The sequence below is a fragment of the Aspergillus tubingensis genome (genome assembly GCF_013340325.1).
Source record: "Aspergillus tubingensis WU-2223L DNA, scaffold_9, whole genome shotgun sequence".
Classification (NCBI taxonomy): domain Eukaryota; kingdom Fungi; phylum Ascomycota; class Eurotiomycetes; order Eurotiales; family Aspergillaceae; genus Aspergillus; species Aspergillus tubingensis.
The window spans coordinates 576,980-589,985 of NW_023336283.1; the positions used below are offsets into that span (position 1 = coordinate 576,980).

The 13,006-nt window shown below is 49.1% G+C and overlaps 2 protein-coding genes across 2 annotated transcripts; both read left to right on the plus strand.

Moving 5' to 3' along the window:
• Positions 1 to 9,008: 9,008 nt before the first annotated feature.
• Positions 9,009 to 10,980, plus strand: AtWU_08276 (Ytp1 family protein; the record flags this gene model as incomplete). Its single annotated transcript, XM_035503384.1, has 4 exons — positions 9,009 to 9,270; positions 9,332 to 9,978; positions 10,032 to 10,733; positions 10,795 to 10,980. The coding sequence occupies 4 exons, from the start codon at positions 9,009 to 9,011 to the stop codon at positions 10,978 to 10,980; spliced, it is 1,797 nt and encodes a 598-aa protein (XP_035359277.1).
• A 993-nt stretch (positions 10,981 to 11,973) lies between these two features.
• On the plus strand, positions 11,974 to 12,894 carry AtWU_08277 (dienelactone hydrolase family protein; the record flags this gene model as incomplete). The annotated part of the gene is made up of 4 exons (XM_035503385.1): positions 11,974 to 12,061; positions 12,127 to 12,455; positions 12,513 to 12,630; positions 12,692 to 12,894. 4 exons carry the CDS (start codon positions 11,974 to 11,976, stop codon positions 12,892 to 12,894), a joined length of 738 nt encoding a protein of 245 aa, XP_035359278.1.
• Between the last annotated feature and the right edge of the window lie 112 nt (positions 12,895 to 13,006).

Below are 13,006 nucleotides of genomic sequence, written 5' to 3' on the forward strand. Positions count from 1 at the left end.
GCAAGACTGATGCTTGTCGTGTTGTGTTGCGTTTCTTTTCTTTGCTTGCTTTATACGCTCATTCGCTTAGATATAGCGGGTATGTCTGCGGCGTGCATATGCGTCAAGACTACCAGGTATAGTAGAAGGTTAAGGTTGCAGGTGTGGGTATACATGGCTGAGTGCCTCGCTAGATATGACTGGCGAATACAGACAGTATGGATATTTCGATCACTTGATTCTGATTCAGTAGATTAAAACCAAGGCTGCGTTAAACTGTACACCTAGACTGACATAGATGCTTCCATGTGACTCATGACATACTCCCAGTCAGTCATCTACACTACGCAGGTCCTACAGGAACTATCCACCAGAGGCAGTCCGATAACTGGACCCAAACCCAACTGACTACACCCATCAATAAGCCGGAAATATCAACTAGAGCAGAGCCGCACGATCCCAAAAGACATGCATAACCAGCCCATACGAATGATACGATCCCCAGCAGCACCCCCACCTCTCACAGGACAAGCCGGGGGGAAGAATCGGTGATTATCAAGAGATCCTCAATTCAATAGGAAATACCGTCCACACCAGCCAACAACAACAACCTAAACCCACCCCCTCTCGTCTCTAACCCTCAAATCCCATCTCTTCCTCAATCACACCTAAGAAAGATTAAAGGAAATTCCACCATGAACAAATAAGAAAAACACCATTTTATTTCATTCCATTGAAAATCAAGCCCGGGTTTCGGATTTCATTTGCGTTTTCGATTTCACAGACACACAACGCACACACACACTGTGGTAAAAGAATATAAGAGGCTACCGTTATCCCCCCCTGTATTTCTTCTTCCTCCGCTAATCCCCCGACATGGGAATTGTGGGGGATCGTTGGTTTATTTGATGATTGGGTGGTGTATGTGAAAGAGAGAATCGAAAGCGCCACGAGCACGTTTTTAACGAATCATCGTCGTGAGTAACGGAAAATGGGGATCGATGATGATATGGGGGATGGAGAAGATTCGATTTAACGGTACTGTTTGGGTGAGACGGTGTGTTAGTTAGGTTTCTCTGGGTTTGAGTTGTGTGGCGTGATTGTGGTTTTGGCTGTCGATGTCGTAGTGGCATTTCATTTCTTTTCATTTCATTCCGTTCCTGGTACCCATTCTTTTTCGTCGTCGCAAGTCCCATCTCTTTCTCTTTCGATATCCTCCTCGCCATGCCAATGCCATTTCGGATATAATGTGATTGTGGTACTGGTGCTGGAATATGCATGTGGGTGATGGTGAAACCAACCTTGTGGAAACCGATGTCAGAGGACTTCTCACGGAAGCACTGACGGCAGATGTTCATCTGTACGCAAAACCAGTTAGCCATTATTCCAGCACCCCAATATTTCGCATCGCAGAAGTCTGAATATATCCATACCCCGTACTTGCGGATCAGACCGGCGCGGTGGGAGCAGACACGGCTGTATTATTCCAACACAACGAATCAGCACATAACTTCCTTTCATATTTTCGTATATGTCCTCCATTCGATTTCATTTCTTCTCTCCTCTCCGAATCTCTCTCCCAATCCCACACATTATCTCCTCAGGAAAAATCGCAGAATACGCACCAAGAACGGGAACCCTTGCCGAACCTATCCATCACAGATCAATTAGCAACCACATCTATACCAAATTTCATCGGCACGGATTTCAACTTACTTGCGGGGCCGGCTGTACCAAACGGACTCGTGAGTCATCTTGAATCTGAGGCGAGAGAAACCTGGGGATGAGACGGTGTTTGGCAGGCGGTTTGTCGTCGCTGGGCGTTGAAGGGGGACGGGGATTCAACGAAAAGGTTAGGGTCGAAATTCCGTTTGTGTGTCTTTCCGGTTTCCGTGATGCGGGCTCGGACCATCTCGCTTGATGGGGGCGCTAAGCCTTGTTGGGATGGGGGATGATTGGGTGCTGGTCATGTGATATGGGTTTGGGGCTATTTTCAACTTTACTACTCCAGATGTCGGGCTCGGGGGGAGGTTGTTCCGGCGGATGTATATCGATGGGATTGATTAATGGAGAAGTTGTTCTTTTGTTGATTGCGTATAATGGTAAATTTTTTATTAAATTCTTGCTGCGTAGGTATTTTTTCAGCTCATGTATAATTATTTTCATTAAGATGTCTGCCTGCATTCCGTTCTACCTACCACGCCATCACTAACCTCGCTATACTCAATCGCGTACTTGAGAGCCCGAAACAGAATGGCCAAATACAACGAGACACATCTTTCCACTGGAATGCATATTTCTGATACATCCCACCTTACTCACAGATATATACTGCTCAGACCTTCTGTCTAGAATCATACAGAGAAAAGCTCATGCTACTCAGCACCCCCACCCACCTTCTTATACTTATACTTACCCCTCCCTTCAATCATACCAAGACAAGTTGAACTGCGCTCAATGAGCTCAACAACGCACAATTATCTCTGGTCCAGATTCTGGAAACCATGTATAAGCATGCTACTGTATCGAGATGCTACATGGATTATTTATCTAACAGACGGGTTGTAAAGAGGCAGACTACTACAGACTACAGGGGTACAGGTGCGTAAATAATCTAGTACTAAGCATAGTTAGTCAATAGTCACTTAGTATTTGGTATAGCTATTTGTAGCATCTATCCATGTTAGGTAATACTCTTACCCACTCATGTTCAGATAGGTACATAGATTAGTACTCCATAGAATACCCCCTCCCTCTCAGGGGAAAGGCATGGCTACATGCATTCAAGGATAAAAGGCAGGCATATAGACAGACAAAATAGAAAGGGTGAGGAAAGAAAAAAGTAAAACAAACTTGGGCAAAGAAAAGGGGATAGAAAAAGTAAGTAAGTATTATAGGGGTTTTCATAAGGCTTAGAGCTATCGGTGTAAGGCTGGCTAGGGAAGTAGCTAGCTAGCTAGTACATGCATCGATTGTGCATTAACTAATGAGATGTTTGTTGGAGGGGAACCATAAGACTAGTTGGTATGTGGTTGTCAGTTGGCCTTACAAAGATTTTATGGAAAAGTTATCCTATCCAATGTAGCTTTGTATAGTAGCTACAGGATACGTAGTATTTCAGTTGGGTGCTTTACTTAAGTGCATAAGTTGACCATTTGCTTAAATGAGCAATGGCCACAGATCAGACTAGATCACCCTGAAGGCCCCTTCAATTATAAGGAGTGGGATATAATTCCAGAGACAGCGTAGCAGGGGATCTATCTATTGACCAACGATCAACAAAGCAGTAACTACAGAAAGAAAAGCAAGCACAAGCTAGCTTCCTCAAAACCCGAACATCCGAGCTCCGACGTGATAGACTACTGTGTAGTCACTTGCGTTCGGGATTACCCGCTCGATTGGACCTAATAGGGCTAAGTAGTGATGATCACAGCAGGCGCGGTACAGGAGAAGCATCTAGCATCTGTCTAGTAGATGTTATTGGTGCTGTGTGTATAAGCGATTGGTCCGTCTCGCTTGGATCAGAGAGATCATCTGTGTACAAAGTAGCAAGGTACTTGTGCCTGGATGGCCATTCCGGCGCCGATTTTCGGGGGTTTCCTTATTGTTAGTACTTAGTAGGCATTGGTGTAGTTGATTTCTTATGTCGCGTGAGCTAGTTAATCAGACAAGTAATGTAGAATGTAGCGAAAGGCTGTCTTGTGATAGGGATCATAAACTTGTGACTACTGCAGGACATATCCATGTCTCGTTTCAGACTAGTAGGGTTGGTTTGTATCTCCCCGCAGTCACCCTCACCGTTTTTGCGGCATGTTGCGGTGACTGCTGGTCACACTTACCTACTCTAAGGGCTATGCTTGCGGTTTGGTAAAACACAGTATATGACTGACATCTTCATGTAAGGGGTGTGGTTCGCAATCACTTGACCTTACGTATACTGCGCCTTGCACATTCTTCGGCAAGTTAAACTGAACGAGAAAAGTGAATGAAGAAGGCTCGATAAAAACACTCTGGCTAAGGTGTAGTTTAGTATTAAGTACTATGCCTTGTGAGACGGGCATGACGCGAAACGGCACTTGAGATCATGTAAGCTGAAGTAGCTATGGAAATTGGCATATTGGAAAAGCCAATAGTATTGGAAATGGCCCTGAACGAGCAAAGAATCTGGGGTAGTAGTTCCCTAGCATACGGGAATGTATAAGAAGAGGGCGTTTCTGGACCGAAGTGAGTGCTTCTGTGCCACCCTGAGAGTTAGGACCCCTATGCCCTGCCAGATTAATCAACGATAATTGATCGGACCATCTAGTTGATGGCCATCGAACCTGCTAGAGAAGAGCTGGCTGTTATAGTTATCCTCGATGTCGCTTAATGAACCGTACCAGCTAGCGTGACAGTCCAGGAGCGAATCACAAAGGAACCAGAAACTGTAAAGGGAGTACCTGAGCAGTCTCACCAACCAGGCCAACCGGTTAAAGCGGCACCATCATCGGAGTGAAGCCGGAATTAGCGGCACGGAGATTATGGCCTGCCTAGTATAGTCAAGTGCTGAGCCATGGTTTGTCTCCGCTTAGAAAGAATGAGCTCTGCGGGCGGCATCCGCCGGCTGTTTTGCGTACCCTTGCCCAATATCAAAATTTTTTCGCCAATCGAATTAATTCGACCAAAGTTGCGGTGGAATCCACATGGAAAGAAAAGTCTCCGAGTTTATGAGCCTGATCAAGAAAATGATTGGGCGATGCATCGGAAATGGTCCGTCCAATCACTAGTACTTACTACCTAAGGACCTACACATGCGATGACCTGTAAGCTGAACGCCATATGTAAGAGTGGTAAACCCTGAATGGCGACATGTCAACATGACAGTTGTAGTCTAGGCCTCCCATCGATGACGGAGATTGAAATGCGGCAGCCTTCGTGCAAATGCCGCCAGACACAGGCAGGGAAACCTGAAGAGTGTAAAGTAAGCCGATTGAGCCGGATGTGCCGAACGCGAGGTCATGGGATCGGGTCGATCTTATCAGGCCTAATTTTTATGGCGGGTCCCATTTAGTTTGTGTGTCGGCTTGACAGCACGGATGTCCAGCAGTCCAATATGGCAATGATTGCTGCGTAGTCTGATCGTGTTGGTAGATAGACTCACCAGGACAGTGGCATTCACAATAAGACAATAGTAACATCCACCTTCATTCTCATCCTCATAGACAATTGTAACCATGATGTGGGTTTTACTTCTATCAAGCAGTCTAGAGGAACCATACCATGACGTCAACGACATGATCGCAACAAGTATCCGATCTTTCCTCACGACGAGCGTCGCGTCATGAGCGATGAGTCAGTGCTGGTCATACGATGCATAAGTACGGGTGCGGTGGGAAAGGGCCAGCCAGGCCTGAAAACGGTCAAAGAGAGAGAAAAAAAAAGTGGATAATATACTTATAAAACTTAACTAGAGAAAGAGGCTCGACAATGATTGAATGGTTCAATGCGAGAGTTCTCCGGGAAGGACAGATGTGTCTGTAGACGGGAGGTGCGTGGATGTAAGAAAAGGTGACGAGAAGCGCATGGACGGTGTTTATGCCGCCCGGGCAGTTCATACAGAACGGAAGAGCGCGGATGCGGATTGTGATTCTCGCCCGGTGATGCCAAGCCGCGATCGTCGTTGGGTTGTCAGAAGGGGAGCAAAAGGGCGATAGATACTGGCAGAATCATTACACGGGCACGGACAGGGCTAGCAATCACTAGCAAACAGCCCAACGTGCGAGGCCCGCCAGGTGGGGTTTGCTTCCGAGGGAAGAGGGATGCCACTAAAGGATGCCACTAAAGCCGGCAGAGATCGACGCTTGTTGGTGGTCTGTCTACTTGACAAACGTAGATACACAAGGTAGCTCGATATAAGGATTAAGATCGAGTACTATTGTATTGAGTACTCTGAGACTCATATGTGGCGGCTGTGTTGGTTACACCACTGTTGCACAATCATCGTGCTAATGAACATCTCTCTGGCAGTTAGTTCATGGTCGCTTGTCAGTCTAACCTGTTTGTGTTGTATAGATGCGATCGTCGCCAACCCTACTAAAAGGCCGGTCGGCGCCAGCACATCCGCGGTCTGTACCTGTCCATGGACTCCAGGGCATGCACCGCTCTCCTCGCTTGTAGCACCGACCTTTAGTGCAACCACCTGCATCGCAACGTCACGCTACACTGGCATGCGCCTGAGTCGACGATCAGCCCACCAGAACCTGGAGATAAAAGTCATGGGCCAGTTGGGTACATTCCAGATGGGCCACTGTTCAACAGGGCTGGACAGCTATCCATCCATCTTTAGGCACGGCGCTGTCTCCTACATCCACTGCAGCTCCTCTGTGCTCATGTAGCTGGTTCCAACACTAATTGGAGCGGAATTGTCCAAAGTAGTAGTCCGTAGGGCGAGAGACAGCTTGCCGTAGATGGCACCGATCGACCTCTGCAGAAAGAGGGGTTATGTTAGTTAGTACAGTAGGTCTTGACTTCAGCTCGCCCTTTGGTCGCGGAGGATACTTCCTGCTTTAGCAGCTCTCCGTCCCAAGTCCCCTCCAATTCACAGTTTGCAATAAGCCAGCATCATGTCAGAGTATGCCTGTGCTGCTTGCTCGTTCGCGGTCCGTTGCATATGTAGTTGGTACATGGTAGTCGGGGCTGGTGATAGATCGCTCCGCACTATAAACCAACATAACACACTATGGCATCCCCCCTTTCAACAGTCCCCACCAACTCTTTTCTACCGCCGATGTGAGGGGAGATGAAACTGGATGCATGACTGTCCTCTGGTGATGTCGCGAAATCCAATCATCTCGAATACTGCGTATTCGACACAATCTATCCTAAACAACAGCCCCTGGCAGTTCACTCTTCACAAGCTCGAATAGCCGCCGAGACGGAGAGATCTATCTCTCAGTGTGTCACGTACTAAACGCTTCGTAGGCTTATTGCGCACCATCTTACAAGTCGCGGGAAGGCGGGACCTAAGAAATTGGGCGTATCAGGATCCCTGCATTCTGGACTTCTGTTTACATCCCCCGCGATCGAATGACTGCTGCGCCTTCGGGGGGCTGTCAGACGGACAGAAAGGGATGGATAGATACATGGCATGAGCGTCCTGGCATACTAGTACTGATTACAGAGGACGGCGTGGAGACGAGATCGGAGCCAAAGGGCGTACAGGCCACTGCCAGACACGCAGATGAAGGTGGACCGGCATAGTAGTCCCATAGACTTGCAGCCTTGCTGACCCTTTTCACCAATAGTGCGAACCTGTGCTTAATGACCCTTCTTTGTGGTTCTGGCATCACGAGAAAGTTGTGCTGTCCCGCTGCATTAGTAATATATCCGCGGAGGGGCCATGAAGCAGAAGCAGATAGAAAAAGGCCCGAAAACAGGCGAACAGGATCCCGAAGCGGATGGAGAACAAGAAGGGAGCATCCACTGGTGCGCTCTAGGCCATACGCTAAAAGTCCGGTACCTTGGGATGAGGTCATTTCTCATGGCGCGTCAGCGCACCGTGACCTGGAAGTCGAGTATCTCTCCCGGTCGCTCCGGGCTTCCGAGAACCCAAATCTGCCAAGAGGAGTAATTTTCTTTTTACTTTCCTCTTTTTCCTTTGAAAATACCCTTTCCCTAGGCTCTTTTTTTCGTGCCCCTCTTCGGCTTTATTGGAAATTGGTTCATATGATTTGAAGAGACAACATGCACTTCTCTTGTTCCCATTATTAAGTAGTTCCATTTCCCACACAATAAGCTTTGATTCTGAAGAAGGTTCATACCCCAGCAAGATGCATCGTGAGTCAGAGGCTGAGAGCTCGTGATCCCAGGAGGCTTTGCTACAAGTAGTAAGAGAAGTATACGGATTGAGTAGTAGGGATGATGTTGGAAAGGAAGTAAGATGGAAGGGAGGGATTGGCTGACAGGCGAAAAGATCCCGAGAAAAGTGTAAGTGGATAATGGAATGGAAAAGAAAAATAACATTTTTTGAATGGAAGAGGAAATAAAGTTCCAGGCATTGGAGGCGGTGATTAGTCCAAAAAGAATGATCGGCTCCATCGCTGGATGACTTCGGGAGGCATGAGTGGTGGTACCAGCGTTCTCAGCACCACACCTCATGATGACGATGAAAGCTTTGAAAGGATCGAGCTATATCATGGGCATAGCCTCAACATGGAATCCGAGAGTATCTTGGTAATAATCATTACCCTTATTCTGTGCAGAAAGAGAAAACAAAAGAGGAGACAGAGGTCAAGCAAACAAAGCAGCAGTCAGAACAAAAACCAGACTGGGGAGGTGAACAGCGTCACTCCTGGGAGGCCTTATTACATTTTTTTTTTTTTTTTTTTTCCTTTTTCCCTTTTTCCATTTCCCTGCTAGCGCGAGGGTGCCAGTGAGTAACTCCACTTTCGGCACACGGAGCTTTGGGGAGCTCCAGCAGGATCGCTTGTTTCCACGGCCTCTCGGTCTTGTTGCATCCTATCCCCGCCAGCTCCGAAGGAAGGAGAGCTGCGACCACAAGGCGCGAATGGAAAAGGAAAAAATTAAGTCATGAGTAATGATTAAATAAAAAGTCTCGCGCGACCCTCTCTGGCAATCCCGGTCTTCAGCCTTCCGTCTCGTCTCTCTACCTACCTGTATGGTCCACCGTTGGTCGGCTGGGTTTCCTTGGATTCTTCGCCCATTCTTATACTTATACTTCCTGCCTTCCCTTCCCTTCCACAATCGTCCGTTGCTTCCATACTTCAGCCCTACCGACCTGTCTGTCCCCCCGACGTATTCCCACGTACTGCCCTCCGCCAGGTGGTAGCCGCGCCCATCCGCATCCCAGCTTCCTCCGTACAAATTTCTTCTGCCATCTTGCTTGCGACAAGTGGAGCTGGGAGTTGGCTTGATCTCTTAGTCGTCTCTCCTGCTCGCACTTGACTCCAGTTTGTCGCGCGTCGAAGAGATATACTTTACCTTTTCTTTTTGGATTTTCCCGTCCGTAATAATATAGAAGCTCCCCCCTCATGTGGCAGAGAGCTTCCCGTGCCGCATTCGCGGCAGCTTTCCTTCTCGCCTCCGTTGCGAATGCGCTTCCCCACGGAGATGATGAAGCGATGGATATGGACATGGGTATGGACATGAGTCACAGCGAGTCCACCCAGGAATCGTCTACAGAAGCAGATGACGATTCCCCCATGAGCTACTTCGCGTATGGGAAACACGGCACCGCGATTGCCGTTCACATCGGTCTGATGATTCTCGCATGGTGCTTCATTCTGCCAACAGGTATAGCTCATTCTAACCTATCCTCCACAAAAGCACCGAAAACTAACACTTGCAATAACAGCGGTCATGTTCAGCGTCGCACGGTCACGTTTCGCATTGCCGTCGCAATTCCTTTTCTTGGTATGCAATGCGGTGGGATTGCTCATTGGAATCATCTACAACAGCCAGACCCCCGATTTGTATGAGAACAACGCTCATCACAAGATTGGCTGGATCGCAACCTGGGTGATGAGCGCTCAGGTCATCATGTCATTGATCTTTGCCTATGCTGGCAGAGGCGAGTCGGAGTCGACTTCTTATGAACGGGCAGCGTTTCTTCCCGTTTCTACCGATGAGATGGAGAGCCCCCAGATGTACTCTGGTGGTATCCGCCATTCGTACCGCTGGTCGCGCGACAGTGGACAGGGCACGGAGAGAAACTCCTCTTCCCTCCACAGTCGCCCTGGGTCGCCTTCTTGTGCGTCGCCTTCGGATGAGTATGACGGTTTCGAAAAGCCCGAGGATCCGCTCCCCGAACACTCGTCCCAACCGCGCGGTTGGTTCCGCATCCCCTTCGCCGACCGATTCCTTGCCAGTCGTGTGCCTCGTATGGTCTCTACTCGGGCGCTTCGCATTATCTCGACCATCTATGCTGTTATCGACAGAATCATCTTGCCGTTTGGCTTCGTGGCTATTGCGACCGGTGGTGTGACTTATGGTGGTCTTATGGTAAGTTTCTAGTATGGGCCACTTCGTAGATCTTCGCTAACGCGCGTTTGCAGAGAGGCAAGGAGGTCTTCAATGGTCTTGCGCACTTTATCAAAGGAGGTATCTTTTTCTGGTATGGTCTTTTGACTCTGGGACGTATGCTTGGCTGCTGGGCCGACCTGGGCTGGGCCTGGAACGTGAAGCCGTCCAGTCCCATTGTCGGTAAATGGAAGGCCAAGATCCCTACGGGTGAATTCACTGAATCGTTCGTGATCTTCCTCTACGGCGTCACCAACGTTTTCTTGGAGCATCTCACCAGTTGGGGTGGCGCATGGACTGCCACTGACCTTGAGCATGTGTCCATCTCCATCATGTTCTTCGGCGGCGGTCTCTGTGGTATGCTCTTCGAGTCAAAGCGCGTCAAAGGCTGGTTGAACAGCACAGTCCTCCAATATCCCTCTCATATGAGTGCGCACACGTCGACAGATACCGCATGGCAGCTTCCTGACACCCAGGGCGTGTCACTGAACCCCATGCCTGCGTTGGTCATCCTTCTGTTGGGTATGATGATGGGTTCGCACCACCAGGATAGTATGGTATCGACCATGGTGCACAAGCAGTGGGGTAACCTCCTGGTCGGCTTTGCACTGGCTCGTGGTATGACCTATGTCATCATGTACCTCAAGCCCCCGACCTCCTACCTTCCATCTCGCCCGCCAACCGAGATCGTCGCTGCTTTCTGCTTGATCTCGGGTGGTTTGGTCTTCATGCTTAGTGTAAGTTCAGCAAAGGAATCACAATTCCTACACAGGACACGTTGGCTAACTCTTAGGATAGACCCGGAGCGTGATTCAAACCCTGGAGTACTATGACCTCGACGCGATGTTTGTGTTCACAGTTACTATGGGACTGACCGCCTTCATCATGTCGTGCGAAATTCTCTCCATTGCCCTGAAGGCCTGGGCGGTGAAGCGGGAGTCGCGCCCTGCGCTGCCGCCTTTCCAGTTCCCGGCCTCCGCCTGATTTTATTCATGTCTTCCGTTCTGCCGGGCTCCATCTGACTCGAGACGAGTTTGATGACGACACCGGACAGATGCGCAAAACAAAACGAACATACTCGCCCAAAAACAACACCATCTGCTTTTGACAGCATTATACCCCTTACAACATTTGATTTTCTTCGGCCTGGTGTCGCGGCTCGGACATTCGGGTGACGATCATAATACGACCATAGTATATACCACGGCCTTGTCTATGACCCTATTTATCTCTGATGTGCCCCCGTGTTAATGAATGATATCCCTGTGATGGAAGGATAATGAGGAGGTGATTTATGACTTTCCTAGTTCTGCCGACATAATGAAACCATAATATACCATTGTATATGGACTATCTACATTTACTCTTACCTCTATCGTACCCAGAACTTCGTCTAAGACTAAGCTATAATGCCCCAAGTTAATTCCCCTGAATCCTCTAGGTGCAGATCCCTTCTTCACACTTGGAACAGACGGTGGAGGTAGATCCCGGGGTTAAAACTCGCTAAAATCCGAGCCGCCTGACGAAGCTTAACCAAAAAGCGTGACGCCCGACGTCGGCGAGAATTGCCGGTCGGCAGACTCTCGGGGGGCGTTTTCAAGGTACACGAACCGCCACCCGGCGAATTCTGATAACCTCCACGATGGATATTATTGGTAGCCGACTTCACATCCTTTGCTTGAATGGCTGTAACATAGGCTCATGCGCAATGGCATATTATGTCTAGCGAATTTATTGGGCGGTGTCGGACATCCTACCGTGTCATTCAGGCATTAGTAATGGGGTGAGGGGCAGCAAGTGGGGAGGGGCATTTTTGGGGAAAGAAGACGGTCCAGAGTGGATGCTGCTCATTTGAGGCAAAGCCCTGTGGATATATCTAGTCGCCATTCCCTCCTTTGACATCCTTGTCATTAGAACATCCCATATACCTTTTTTCTATACATCCCTTCAATACACCAAACCCAACCACCCGTCACCATGGCCTCTAACCCTCCCGGAGCTTGCTGTGCCCAGGGCTTCAAGCACGAAGGCACCCCTGTCGGTGAAGTCAAGAAGATCAACAACAGTATGTTATCCGATTAGATCCCCACAGAACCATGACCCTCTTCTAACACCGTCTTTCCCGAACAGTCGACACCTACATTGTCTACCCCAAGGACAACAAGACCCCGGAGAAGGCTGTCCTCTTCCTGAGCGATATCTTCGGTCTCTTCAACAACGCTAAGCTCCTCGCCGATGAGTTCGCCAACAATGGATACCTGTGTGTCCTCCCCGACCTTTTCAGCGGCGACGCCGTCGACCCCGTCGCCATGGAGTCCGGCAAGTTTGACATTGGTGCCTGGTTCCCCAACCACCAGACCGCCAACGTCGACCCCATCGTCGAGTCGACCATCAAGTACATCAAGGGAGACTTGGGCGTTAAGCGCATCGGCGCTGTCGGTTACTGCTTCGGTGCCAAGGTAAGTTGAAATCGACTAGCCGAAAGGTATTATGTTGCTAACGAGGCGTGTTTCCAGTACGTCTGCCGCTTCATGAAGGACGGCCAGGTCGACGTTGGTTTCAACGCCCACCCCTCTTTCGTCACCCACGAGGAGCTTGGTGCCATCCAGGGCCCTCTGTCCATTGCTGCTGCTCGTAAGTGGAATCCTTCATCGCAACGCGTGCGAGGCCGCGCATGCTGACTTGGTTTGAACAGAAATCGACAACATCTTCACCACCCAGCTCCGTCACGAGTCTGAGGAGACCCTCATCAAGACTGGCAAGCCCTGGCAGATCAACCTGTACAGCGGTGTCTCCCACGGCTTCGCTGTCCGCGCTGACTTGAGCGTCCCCCACTTCAAGTGGTCCAAGGAGCAGGCTTTCTGCCAGGCCGTCAACTGGTTCAAGCAGTACCTGTAAATGTCTGAGGTAGAATTAGCGGCATCTTCTGTACATGTTACCATTAGTTAGATAATGAACCGGCATGAGGCATGATAATTTCGGTAATTATCAAAGCGAAAGAAATCATTGT